This window comes from Caenorhabditis briggsae (assembly GCF_000004555.2).
Source record: "Caenorhabditis briggsae complete genome, chrIV, whole genome shotgun sequence".
Classification (NCBI taxonomy): Eukaryota; Metazoa; Nematoda; class Chromadorea; order Rhabditida; family Rhabditidae; genus Caenorhabditis; species Caenorhabditis briggsae.
In genome coordinates, this window is record NC_013487.2 from 4,889,233 (window position 1) to 4,902,634 (window position 13,402).

General features: G+C 41.4%; 2 protein-coding genes across 2 annotated transcripts; both read left to right on the forward strand.

The window, feature by feature from the left end:
- Window positions 1-1,011: 1,011 nt before the first annotated feature.
- On the forward strand, window positions 1,012-1,440 carry CBG21643 (the record flags this gene model as incomplete). Its single annotated transcript, XM_002632852.2, has 2 exons — window positions 1,012-1,178; window positions 1,347-1,440. The coding sequence occupies 2 exons, from the start codon at window positions 1,012-1,014 to the stop codon at window positions 1,438-1,440; spliced, it is 261 nt and encodes an 86-aa protein (XP_002632898.2).
- Window positions 1,441-2,116: 676 nt separating this feature from the next.
- Window positions 2,117-10,883, forward strand: Cbr-daf-15 (the record flags this gene model as incomplete). The annotated part of the gene is made up of 12 exons (XM_045235244.1): window positions 2,117-2,191; window positions 2,339-2,436; window positions 2,801-3,022; window positions 3,488-3,911; window positions 3,970-6,155; window positions 6,210-6,318; window positions 6,368-6,584; window positions 6,644-6,802; window positions 7,250-7,423; window positions 7,516-8,359; window positions 9,220-9,981; window positions 10,766-10,883. 12 exons carry the CDS (start codon window positions 2,117-2,119, stop codon window positions 10,881-10,883), a joined length of 5,388 nt encoding a protein of 1,795 aa, XP_045097397.1.
- Window positions 10,884-13,402: the final 2,519 nt, after the last annotated feature.

Sequence of the window (13,402 nt, forward strand, 5' to 3'; positions counted from 1 at the left end):
ACGTTTCAAAAATCCGAATTCCGTAAAACCTTTTCAACTTTGAGCCAATTCATTTCATTTCCTATAGAAGATATCAAAAAGTGGTCAACTGACAATCATCATTAAATATGAAAAATATTTAGACTGTTCAGCATTTTTCGCTATCCGTTACAGGAACCAAGATAAATTTAGTCCAAACTAGCTTCCGTTACTTTCTATTATGATAACTTTGATTACTTTCTATTACAGATCGCACTTGAGTAAATGAAAAGCAAATTGTTTGCGACGGGAAAAAGTTATCCTTGAAAAAAGCTGCAACTTTGGATGCCTAAAACTTCAGATCCGGAATAATTCTGATATATTTAAAAATAGGTCATAAATTTTGTAGCCAGTTATTTTTTCAACTGATTCATTCAAATGAAATATGCAACTAAAAATCAAAAATTCTAATATTAGCCATTTTCGGGAAGAATACTGTAAAAACTCTGAAAATGTCCCCCAAAACTTCGATATCATATATCTCGGTTCCTATGAAAGATATCAATGAGTGGTTGCCTAAGAAAATATTTATCATATTATCAGCAACATTTTATCAGTAGAACACTTTTTGATAGCTTTCAGAGAAACCGAGATAAATTGCATCAAAGTTGAAAGTTAAGAGAGTGTTTACGGTATCTCCTTTTACAAACTGAATTGATATTTTTGTAGGGGGAAATAATTCGGATCCACTGGACCAAAATCTAATTTAGTTGTCGGATAATCCAAGTCAGTTTTATTCCACTCACTATTCTACTAATTTTTTTTCTGTTCCATAATAAAACATATTCCAGTTGAAATGTTTGAATTTGGCTAAAAAAGTTAGATCTTGGCAGACAAATGAGCTTCCTTTCAATAGGTTTTAATTTTTGCAATTGTTCTTTGAACAACTTTCGAACAGTATTCTGATTTTTTTTTCTGTTTCTGATAATCCGTTTCTTCTGATCTTTCTATCTTTTGTCAATTTAATCCAGAGTGATTTATCTTTTCCAGATGATGAAGTTAATCCTCCCATCCGCCATCGCGGTTCTCTTGGTCTTCTGTGCCTTCAGTACCGTCGAAGCCGTCGATCCTCTCGATTTTCTCTTCAGCTCAAGCATGGTCCACTATCCACGCTACCGTACTCGTTCGTCCGCTGCTGTCACTCCGGACCTCGCAAAAAGGTTCCCCTTTGGGTTCGCTTCCTAGTTTTTCCTACTTCTTCTAAGGCTCCCATTTCGGTCGGTCGGTCGGTCGACCGGCTAAATTTTCCGACCGAATGGGAGCTTTAACTTCTACTCCTCTATCTATATTTTTATTTACTTTTTAATTTCAACGAGATATTTCTTCAGAGCTCCACCAGGCTGCATTTGCACGGAGTTCCTCGGCTGCCACGGACCAGGATGCATGCGTCGTGCGTATCGAGAGCGTATTCCAGCCTTCTGATCTCCTTCTGATCTCTTTTTTCTTCTTTTCTGGCATTCAAAAACTCTGACTCTGTTCATTTTTGTTTAAAACTGTCCCACACACCCCAACCAAACTGACCCACAGTGAGAACTATCAAATAAAACTATTGTTGACAAAAAATCCTTTTTGAAGGGCATGGGAAAATAAAAGAACAGGTGGCGTGCCATATGGGATTCTTGGAAATGCGTTTTTCTCACACTTTCAGCAAGTATGGGCTTTCATTCAGCAACGTTTTCATCGAAAATTCGCGTTTCTGAAGTTTTTCTAAAGGTTTCCCCATGTTTTTCTCATTTATTTTCTCTGAAAATCTAGCAAAAAAACTCTGAAAACTAGTTGTTTCTTCAAAAATCCGCCAAAAAACGACAAAATTTTGACAAGTGCGGCGGAGCGCGGTTGCATCCTTCACGCAAAGTGCGTTTTTTTCTGCTAACGTCAGGCGCTTGAAGTTGATTTTCGAACTGTTATCAGCGATGGAAACCTAAAAAAGTTGCCAAAAATTGTTTGCTCAATTGAAAAATTACAAAGTTCTCTGAAATTTTACATTGATTTTCCTCTATTTTCGCAGTTTTTTGTGTTCTACTGTGTCATGTGACCTTTATAATTCGTGTGAAATAAATGAAAAGCGAAACGATTTTTTCGGGTTTCAGGCACAGAAATGGAGGAGGAACGAAGTTTATCGCCGTTCTCTTCGTTTGCAGAGCGATTGACAGTCAACATGTGGCATGCTCAGGTTCGGGCTTAAATAAACAAATAAAAATTCATAAAAAGCGAATTTGAAGCTAATTTTGAGAGAAAATATGTCAAAACCCTAAAAAAATCTATTAATTTTCGTTAATTTTTCAAAAAAATCAAGGAATTCAATGAATTTGAATTTCAGAGAAATGTAGAAAGAGTGACATTGTATTTACAAGAGCCGCGACATGTTGAGAATATCGCCGGAAGCATGGAGGACGAGTGGGATTATATCGAAGAGTGGTGAGCGTTTTTTTTTTTTGGAAAAAGTGACCGCCCGAACGGCGTTATTTCGAAATGATTCGAAAATAAAGGGGCGGAGCCAAGAGAAACGGTCAAAATGAAATAAAATAGATGAGTCAGACGAGCGATTTCGTTATGCAAAGAGAAAAAATATTTTCGCTTCGAGACCTACATAAAAAATTAGAAAAAAATATCGTTTTTTTTGCAAAATATTGGAGGTAAAAGGACCGCCCGAACCCCATGAATTTCGTAACGATTCGGAAAAGGGGCGGAGCTGAGCGATCAAGCGAAAAATCTGGGAAATCGCTTCGAGACCCACAAGCAATATGAGATAAACAGAAATTCAAATAAATCAATTTTCCAGCTCAAGCCGTCGAAAAGGAAATGATCGTCTGCGCACGGCTTCTGTCGCTATCATTATGTGTCTTCATTTGGGAGTGGATCCACCGGAAGCGCCGTCTCGTAAAGACGCTCCAGCACGTCTTCTCTCGTGGGTCGATCCGTACAAGTGTGGAGCTCACAAGGCTGCGATGGAAGTCGGTCTGAGCACACAGAGGGCGTACGAGAAGTGGCAGCCGAAATCAAAGTAAGAAAAGATTGAAATAACTTGGTCAAAATTTGTGGTCAAAAATCGTCAAATCCTAATTTTGACAGTTTCAGTTCAATTATTCTAGCTTCGAAACCATATAAGGTGGTGTTTTGTGCAAAAGTCGTGTAAATTCACATGAAAATACCGAAAAAAGCTCTGAAATAAGAAAAAAGCATCGAAAAACGATTTTTTTCGGAATTTGGTCTTTAGAGACGAAGATTTTCTAATCAATATCGCTGAAAATCAGTCTGAAAAGTCTTAAAATCAGTTAAAAATGGTCAAGGAAGTATAATAATCCAACCAAGTTTGATAAATTTCACAATAAGAGGTTTTTGTTTATTTTTCTCGCATTCAAAGCTAGAAAAATCAATCTGAAACGGTCAGAAAAGCTATAAAAATTTGACCGTACACCGCCTTTAGACCGATTTTTCTAGCTCTAAGATCATCAAGTTTTTCTACCAGAACCCGCTACAAAATCTGCACGGATCCTCCGATCGACGACGTCCGCAAAGTGGCCACCAACCTCCGTCGTATAAGTGGAAACGATCGAGTTCTGTTCCATTACAACGGTCACGGTGTGCCACGACCCACAGATAATGGAGAGATTTGGGTGTTCAATAAAAGCTTCACCCAATACATCCCTCTGTCGATATTCGATCTCCAAGGATGGTTGGACTATCCGACAATCTATATTTGGGAGACACACTCAGCAGAGACAATTCTTCAGAATTATCGACGATTTGGTGATGATCAGAAGATCTCTTGGCAAAGCAGATTCGATCGATGGCAAGAGGAACAACGAAATCTTCCACCGATTTCCTCGAAAATGAATGATGCAGACGCAGCGGAAGCGTTGGGATTCCCAGAGAAATATCCGAAATATAATGTGAGTTTTAACCATTTTTATGAATAGAACAGTCCTCTAATTTGACGCATATTTACAGGATTGCATTCACTTGGCAGCTTGTAGTGCTGGTCAATACCTCCCCATGTCGAATCCTCATCTTCCTGCAGATCTATTCACTTCTTGCCTCACTACACCGATTCGAACGTCTCTGGCATTCCATCTGAGCCATTCTGAACGTCGAGACGAGTATCCAGAGAATATTCTGGATATGATCCCAGGAAATCTTGCGGAGAGACGAACGGTCCTTGGAGAGCTCAATTGGATATTCACGGCCATCACAGACACAATCGCTTTCACCTCGATAGATCGAGATTGCTTTCAGAGGCTGTTCCGACAGGATCTTCTTCTGGCGACACTCTTCAGAAGTTTCCTACTAGCTCAACGAGTCTTATCAAAGTTTGATGTTCAACCAGTATCTCAACCTGCTCTCAAAGACACTTCTCGACACGATCTATGGAGGTGTTGGGATCAAACAATGGATATGGTGCTGGATTACTGTAGGGAGCTGATCTATGTGAAGGATACCGAGAGAGCTCTGTTCTGTGGAAGAGATGTCATCAATAGAAGCAGTGTATTCCCATTTTTGGTCCTCATTGACTTCGAACACGTGCTCACCTACAACGAAACCCACCAATACAACACATTCTTCACTGAGCAGCTTCAAGCTTTTGAGTTATGGCTGGATTATGGAGTGGACGAAGGAACACCCCCTCTTCAGCTTCCAATGGTTCTTCAAGTGCTGTTGAGTCAGGCACATCGAGTTCGTGCTTTGAGATTGCTAGCTAGATTCTTAGACTTTGGAAGGTGGGCAATTGGATACTCCCTGGCTGTTGGAATCTTCCCATATGTTCTCAAACTGCTCCAAAGTAATATTAACGATCTAAAAATCTCTTTGGCATTTATTTGGGCAAAAATCCTGGCAGTCGATCCATCCTGCCAAATTGAACTGTTCAATGAGTGTATTGATGAATCTGCGAGCACCCAGGCAGCGGCTCAACAAGCTGCTCAACAGCCACCACCCCAGGAGTCTGTCTCTCTGAAGCAGTCGTCCATGTTCGTCAATCATCCCCCACCGCCACAACTTCAGATGGATAAGCGTGCTCTTCAGATCAACACGCAGACCGGTGGAAGATTCCAGAACAATCAGAACCAGGCGTTGGATATGCAACTACAGTATGCTCAGCAACATGCTCAGCAGAGACAAAATGGAGGTCAACAGTCACCTAATCCACAGCGGCAGCAGCAGCAAGGCCAACAGCAACAGCAGCAGAACAATCAGCAACAGAATGGCCAGCAAAAACAGAATAATCAGCAGTCACAGCAACAACAACAGCAGCAGCAGCAAGGCACCACGACACAGGCTCAAGAGAAGAAGACGATGCTGCGATTCCAGTACTTCCTCCAGCTACTCGCCGACCCGGATATCAAACCCAAACAGAAAACAGTAGCGGCGTTCGTTCTAGCTCAATTGACATCCAACAACTTCAAACTGGCACAAAAAGAGCTCACTAGCAAAGGATACATGGCAATCTGTACCGAGTTGATGGTTGACGACACTGCGAGATCTGTAAAATTGCTCAAGCTGTGGATTCTAATTGGTCTTGGACGTCTCTGGTCGGATTATGATGTAGCTAGATGGCAGGGAATCCGTCTGATGGCTCATGATAAAATGATTCTGGAGCTGAGTGATGATTCGGCGGAAGTCAGAGCTGCTGCGGTTTTTGCTCTGGGAAGCTTGCTCCGGAATTCGTCGAGATCCAATGAACATGCGTCTGCAGTAGAGGAGAATCTCGCTGATGAATTGTGTATGCAGTGCGTCTTTGATAGTTCGGTACTGGTCAGAGAGGAGCTGATCGTTGCTCTCCAGTGGTTCGTCTTTGATTTCGAGAAGAGATTTATTAAATTCCTGCTGGATCTGTCGAATCAAGTGAAGTTTAAAGTTCCGAGAAGACGAAATTCTGATTCGATAACCGATGAAGATGATATCAACGAAGAAGGGCTAGATATCGCTTCTGAGATGCCGTCCAGCCGACGTCCACACGCCAAAACCCCCCCAGTCAACGAGTTCACTCAAACATCGTTCATTCGAAAGAAGGCGTCGACGAGTGTATTCAACACGGCGGTTGAAGAATCATTCACCTATGACCTAGGAGGGAATCTGATTTTGATGGGACACGAGAACGAGAACTACGTAGAGCGAGAATCTGGAGACGTTGAGTATCGGTAAATGTCTTTAATCGAATGGGATTTCTAACGAAATAGTATCATACAATACAGAGAACGCGCACGTCTTCAAATCAAACATCTCGAAGCCAAGACGTTCAATGAAGCCGTCGCGAGAACGTGGCTATCATTGCTCCGACTATCTTTGGATCCGATTGAAAGAGTGAGTGATTGAAGCAATTATATTTTTTCCTCAATATTTAATCTTCTAGGTCGCTCGAATGGCACAAAAAATAGTGCATCGTGTTGAAGCTGGAATACCGGAGATGATAGCCAACATTGATAACACAATGGCAGTCCTGAATCGCAAGATGATCGCTCGTAAAACGTCCCGAGCCACTGTCGAAATGCCACGTCGACCCGTCGGACCAAACGAGGAGGTCAGCAATCTAGCGGATAGAATCAAACGAAATCTAGAAGTTGAACGAGGTAAGAGAATCCTAGAAAGAACTGAAGATTTCTACTAAAAGCGCTTCCAACGATTCCAGAAACCGGTGTTGGCTCGCAGGGCATTGATTTCACACTGATGAATGCGCAGAAAGATAAGGAGCAGCGGAAGGGAAAGAGTCAGTTGAATAAGTTGCAGGACGAGTCGAAAGTCAAGTTTCAAGTTGGAAGTCCCGCGGATCCCCATCAGCAGCATTCTAGTGAGTTAGGGACTATGGTAGTTTGGTGGCCTAACTCTCGTTATGTGAATTTTCTAGGCCACCAATTTATATGGCCTAGAAATTACCTGATACACCGAGTTAATGCTAGACCATTTCTGGACGAAAAAAGTATGATGGCCTAGAAAACTCAACTTGCGAAAGTTAGGCCACTATGCTAAAATGACCGAGAAAACGCATTTTGTGAATATCAAGTCATTTCTGGGCCGAAAAATGTTTGGTAGCCTAGAAAATCCATTTTAGGAAATTTAGGCCACCGTGTCAGAATGACCTGGAAAACATACCAGGTAAATGTCAGCCCATAAATAGGCCGGATAAGTTAGTGGCCTAGAAAATTCACGTTGGGAAGTTCGGCCATCAAGTCAGGTGGCCCAGAAAAAAAAACTGTGAGGGACTAAAAAGTCTAAACTCGATGACTCGAAGTTTCAGGAAATCCAATGTCACCTGGTAGCTCATTCACTGATGACACCCAGAGCAGCGAGCTATTCTCGAAGGATGAGGAAAGCGAAGAAGAGGAGAACGGTGTAGCCGTCGCGAGATCGGCTACAGAAGAGCGTGACGTGGCAACGACGGCGTCTGGAAAGACTGTCAAGGGTGTATTCAGTGAGTACAATACTTCCTTAACTTTGAAAATTGTGTCATTGTAAAATCGCTAAAATTCAGAAGACCTGAAAATTCAGAACCCTATTTTCCAGGAAAATCCGACTTCATTGACGCCGCTACCATGGAATTCACCCCAAGACGATCCAAGGCTGTCCCCGGAGACTTCGCTCTGAAAGAGGAGTCAAAAACCCTTCGAGCCGTTATAGAAAACCCAATTGTGACGACTCACTTCGTCGCATGGTGCAGTAAAGTGTTCGTCGAACCGATTCTCCACGTCATTACTCTTGACGAGGAGAAGGCGTTGGAAATGGAGCACGAGGATGAGGATGAATTCATGCCTGACGCGTATAGAGACAAGATTAAAGAGATACAGAAACAGGATAAGGAGAAGAGTGATCAGAAAAGAGCAAGGGATAAAAAGGAGGGGAAAAAGGAGAAGAGTCAAGAAGACGTGGTTCTGACGACGACGACGATTAGTGATTGGGCGATTCATGCGATGGAAGGAATGCTTCAAAGTGCTGAAGTGGAGGGAAGAGATTTTGATAACAATAGATACGACGAATGCCTCTGGAGAGTCAAATTGCCACATCAAGCACGATCAGTGGTTACTTCGAAGTTGAGAAGATGTATGTACGCTACTGATGGTCAATGGATGACAATCATTCGCCAGGATCACAATCCAAAACTGTTCCGTCGCTTCGAACTAACCGACAACAATCCATTCTGCCCATCCTTTATTTCTCAACTGATTCTTATCAATGATATGTCGAGGGAAATGGTGATCGCTTGTAGCTCGAACGGTGTCGTCCGCATTTGGGATCCTTGTTTTTTGGCGTGGTGTGATGACTATGAGAAACCGGCGGAGTTGGTGTCGGCGTCGTTCCCACTGGAATCGCAAATGAAATTGAGTGACGATACGAATCGATGTCTTTTTGAGTAAGTATTACTCATTTTTCAAAAATTGGCCTAGAAAACTAAAATTGTGAAAGTTAGGCCGCCATGTTAAAATGGCCTAGAAATCATACCAGTGAAAATCGGACCATTTCTAAGCAGTTTACCACTATGACCTAACTTTCGCAAGTTGAATTTTTTAGGCCATCATGTTGAATTGGCCTTAAAGGAGGCCAGACACCGAAAAAAAAGTTATCTTGATAATTTGCATAGAGAACCCCCATGAGGGGTTGAACCATGACAGGCAGCTCAGGGGTACAGCGCCGCTACCGGCTGAGCTACGGGGGCGCGAAGGCGCCTGACGACCGATGGTCTACATAAGCGCGGCGCGATTTCGGCCCCCGAACTGTCCCCAGAAATTTTTGCAGTCTCGCCTCCTTTAAAAGCATACTCACCAGTTAAATATCAGATCAAATCACACCAGTTAAATATCAGATCATTTCTGGGTCATGAAAGCTGGTGGCTTAGAAAATTCATGTTGGAAAAGTTAGGCCACCATTCGAAAATGGCCTAAAATGTCCTGTTATTATTCTGGTGTGTTTTCTAGGTTATTTACCATGGTGGCCTAGAAAATCAAACTTGTGAAATTTAGGCCGCCATGTTAAAATAGCCTGGGAAACTCGCTAGATGCATGTCAGACCATTTCTAGGTCGTTTACATGGTGGCATAGAAATCTCAACATGCAAAGGTTAGGCCACTATGTTGATATGGCCTAGAAAACATACCAGGGGAATATAGGATCATATCTAGGTTATTAATCATGGTGGTCTAGAAATCTGAATTTGCAAAAGTTAGGGCCACACAATTTTGAAAATTTTTATTGTAACACAAAATCCATTTTTCAGCTGGAACCAACAAAACGGAAAACTCCTCTGCACCGGAAGTCGAAGTGTCCGTATTTGGGATGCCCACTGCGAGAAAGTGTGTCAAGACGTAATGTACTCTCCAGGCAGCAAACAACAAGGAGGTCTCGGCGTGAAACTCGACAAGAACACTCTTCCAACAGCCATGTCTGGAAATCTAGACGAAGAGGGAAACATGGTGGCAGTCGGGTATGGAGACGGTCGTGTCGACTATTTCGATATGAGAATGGCGAATCCAAAAGCGGCGAAATGCAGTTTAGCTCCAGTCAACGGTCACACGAATTTCGAATCTAAACCACCGGGAATCATGCATTTGAGAGTGAATCGAACTGGATATGCGACTGAGTTGTTTGCTGGAAGTCAGGATGGATCAATTTACAAGCTTCAGCTTCGAATGTTCAAAGAAGCCACGCCATCTATTGTCACCCCATGGACACCCGGAGAGCACTCGCACATGTGGGTCCACGATGACTCGAGAATCCTCGCATCAGCGTCAAGACAGCACGTGGCTATTTATGATGTGGCGAAAAACAAAAAGATCTCGTACTTCCAACCACCGACCGCCGCCGACGTGGTTCGTACACCACACCAAGCACTACCGAAACATCAGAGGAAGCTTTCATCGATTTTTTCGACGCAATCAGATTCGAGGATGACTGAAATAAATTCAAGGGCGGTACAAGATAGGCGGAAACAATCGGAAAATCCTCCAAGTGTTATTTCGTTGACAATGCATCAAATGAGGTGAGATTATTGTGTTTTTCAAAAATCAGGTCATTTCTAGGTCAAAAAAGTTGATGGCCTAGAAAACTCAAAAGCTAGGCCACCATGTTATATTGAACTAGGTATTGTGCTCTTTTTTTCATTTTTTCTAGGTAATTTAGAAGGGTGACCGAACTTCCTCGTGCGAAATTTATAGGCCATCTGGGTTGGTGACCTAACTTTCTCAATGCGAATTTTCTAAGTCATCACCTTTCTTGAAATGGCATAATATTCGCCTGTTGTGTTTTCTGGGCCATTTCAAAATGGTGGCCTAAATTTTGCAAGTTGAGTTTTCTAGGCAACCATTCTAAAATGGCCTCGCAATGGTATAATACTCAGCTAGTATGTTTTCTAGCCCATTTTAGGACGGTGGCCTAGACGACTCAACTAGCAAAAGCTAGGCCACCATGTCAAAACAGTCTTGAAATCATGTTAAAACAGTCTCAGTTAAATATTAGACCTTATCTAGGCAAAAAAAACTTGATGGTCTAGAAAATTCGTAGTGGGAAAGCTAGGCCTACATGCGGAAATGACCTAGAAAACTCAACGTGAGAAAGTTAGGCCACCATGTAAAAATATCCTAAAAGACACACTAGGTGAATATCAGACCATTTCAAGGCCGTAAAAGTTGGCGTATTCAGAAAGTTAGGCCGCTATATTCCTCTTATAAAGAATGTGTGATTTTCGACATAGATCAAAAAATCGATTCGAAAAATTTTCAATGTATTTTTGAATTTGTGATTACTGTAATCATATCTTGTTTCAGACTGCTTACCGTAGTCGGCTACAGTGACAAAACCGTCGCCGTTTTTGGTTCCAAAACTCCAGGACTCACAGGAACCTACGATACGACACAAGACGCTAATGTTGAGGGAAAATTCTAAATTTCCGTCCTTTAACTTATCAACTTTAACTCCTGTTTCTTTTCTTGCTCCCCAAATTTTCCATGTTATTATTTTCTTTTTTTTCAAAACTCGTCCGTTTTTTGGCCCTGTCACTTCTCATTTTCACCCCAATGTGCCTTGTTATAGACAACAAAATCCCAAAATCCCATTGAAAAATTTCTATTGAAAATTCAAAAATTGAAAACTGTGTAAATACTAGCTTCTAGTATATATGTGACCGTTCTTTTTCCTCTCTAACCCCCACGACCAGTTGCTCAGATTAAATATCCCAAAATCCCAATTTGTTCCTTTTTGCCAAAATTCACTATTCCCTCCCTGTTCGTTTTTTCTTTTCGCTCCTTGAAACAATTTTTTCATGTTAGGTTTTCTTTTTTGTTGTATAAATTCAAGATTAAACATTTTCAGCACTTTTTACTTTTTTTTTCTGAAAGAAGTACCTGAAAGTGTGCGGAAACCGACAATTGTATAGTAACCTAAAAAAGAGCTAAACTTCGAAATTTGAGATTTTAGAACAAAATTGTCGAGAATTTTATTAGCGTCAAAAGAATTGATTCATCTGAAAATTATTCTAGAATCGGCCAGAATCTTGAGAGCATTAACAACTTGAAGACAAACAGAAACGAAACAAAAATTAGAACCTGAATCAGAATTCTAATGAATTGGAAAAAATATACCTAAAACCTGAAACAGATCTTTTTGAAGGAGGCGAGACTGCAAAAATTTCGGGGGACGAAATCGCGCCGCGCTTATGTAGACCATCGGTCGTCAGGCGCCTTCGCGCCCCCGTAGCTCAGCCGGTAGCAGCGCTGTACCCCTGAGCTGCCTGTCATGAGTTCAACCCCTCATGGGGGTTCTCTATGCAAAATATCAGGAAAACTTTTTTTTTCGGTGTCTGGCCTCCTTTAATGAAAAATTAAAAGTGGAAAAATTAAAAATTTTAACCCATTTTAATATGATTTTCTAGTTCTAGTTATTCCTCCTGTTTCATGTCATTGTTGTAACCAGTTTTTGATTTTTGTTAAAATATTTATTGTACATAGAAATCAAAAAAAGAAACTACCGTAAAACCTGTATAAGAAGGGCCCCTTTGTATTAGAAGGACCCCTCTAATAGAAGGGCCCTCCGAGAAGGGCTTGGAAAAATAGAAGGCCCCCCTGTAATAGAAGGGCCCTCTGTGAAAAAATACCCGCTTCAAAATGTGTTTTGAAATCAGACAATTTTCGTACTTTTTCAGTGAAAAATATTCCGGGAACTTCACAATCTAATAGAAATTTGTTGAAACTCTATTTTTCGATGGAAATCTTGCTCAATTTTGTTCAAAGTGGTAGTTTTTCATGAATTTTGAACGAAATTTCGTCGACTTTTTCGATGCTAAATTTCGGGAAAAATGGCCGGAAAAATAGAAGGGCCCCCTCTAATTGAAGTGCCCCTGTAATAGAAGGGCCCTCCGGAGGTACCTTGGAACAATAGAAGGGCCGGCCCTTCTAATACGGGTTTTACGGTAAATTGCAATTTCCCAAATTTCAATTAAACACAATAGTAGCTTTCGGCGATTTTCCTTCACTTACATCCTTCTGCATCTGGCCTATAAACTCTACGATTGCCTCTCCAAACTTTTCGACCAATTTCGCGTCGGAATAGTCACTGATTTGGTCCAAGACACTGAAAAAAAGGACATTAAAACCTCAAAAATTCCATATCAAAACAGACTTTCCACCGGACTTTTCCAGGCTGATCCTTCCCATCTGCCCAATTTGAGCGCAACTTGCTACTATGGTTTTGGTCATTTCATTTTGATTAAACGCGTCTTTTACAGCAGAAGGTACACTTCCAGAGAGAATTTTCTTGGGGAGATCAGGTTCAGCAGCAACCGGACGTCCTAGACCGATTCCTCGGGTGGTATTTCGTTGGACAGCATCAACCATTGCACCAACTGAAACTTTTTTGGCGCATCAGTCCACGGGTTCACAAATTTTCAGGTCATTGCGATTTAGAGTACTGTTCATCCTGTAATTTATTCCTTCACAAGTCGCAGCGTAGCCAGTGTAGGAAACCGTAAGATTGTTATTGTTTTGAACTCATATAAAAGGCAACCAGTTTTCGGGTCAACCTACACATCTTTTGTTCTTTTTCAAACCTCAAAGTGTCTTTGAAAAGATTCCCAAACGCTGAAACTATTCCATCTCAAATTCTTGGCGAGAAACTCCAAATGGGAAAACTGTCCCATGCCCCAGGCCCCTTCATTTCCTGTGGTTGATAGTGAAAACTTGTCAACTGATAAAGTGAGTGAAATTTTAAGGCGAGTATTTTATTAGTTGATATAATTTTGATATCTCTTACATCAATCGAGATAGGTTCATAAATATATCGCCTATTTTCACAAAAAACGAAAATCGACAAAAAAAAGAAAGCACCAGCCGAGGGTTGATCCAAAAACCTTTCGCTGAATGGTCAACAATGTATACCACTAGACCAACTGCGCACTTAAAAAGGAAGAG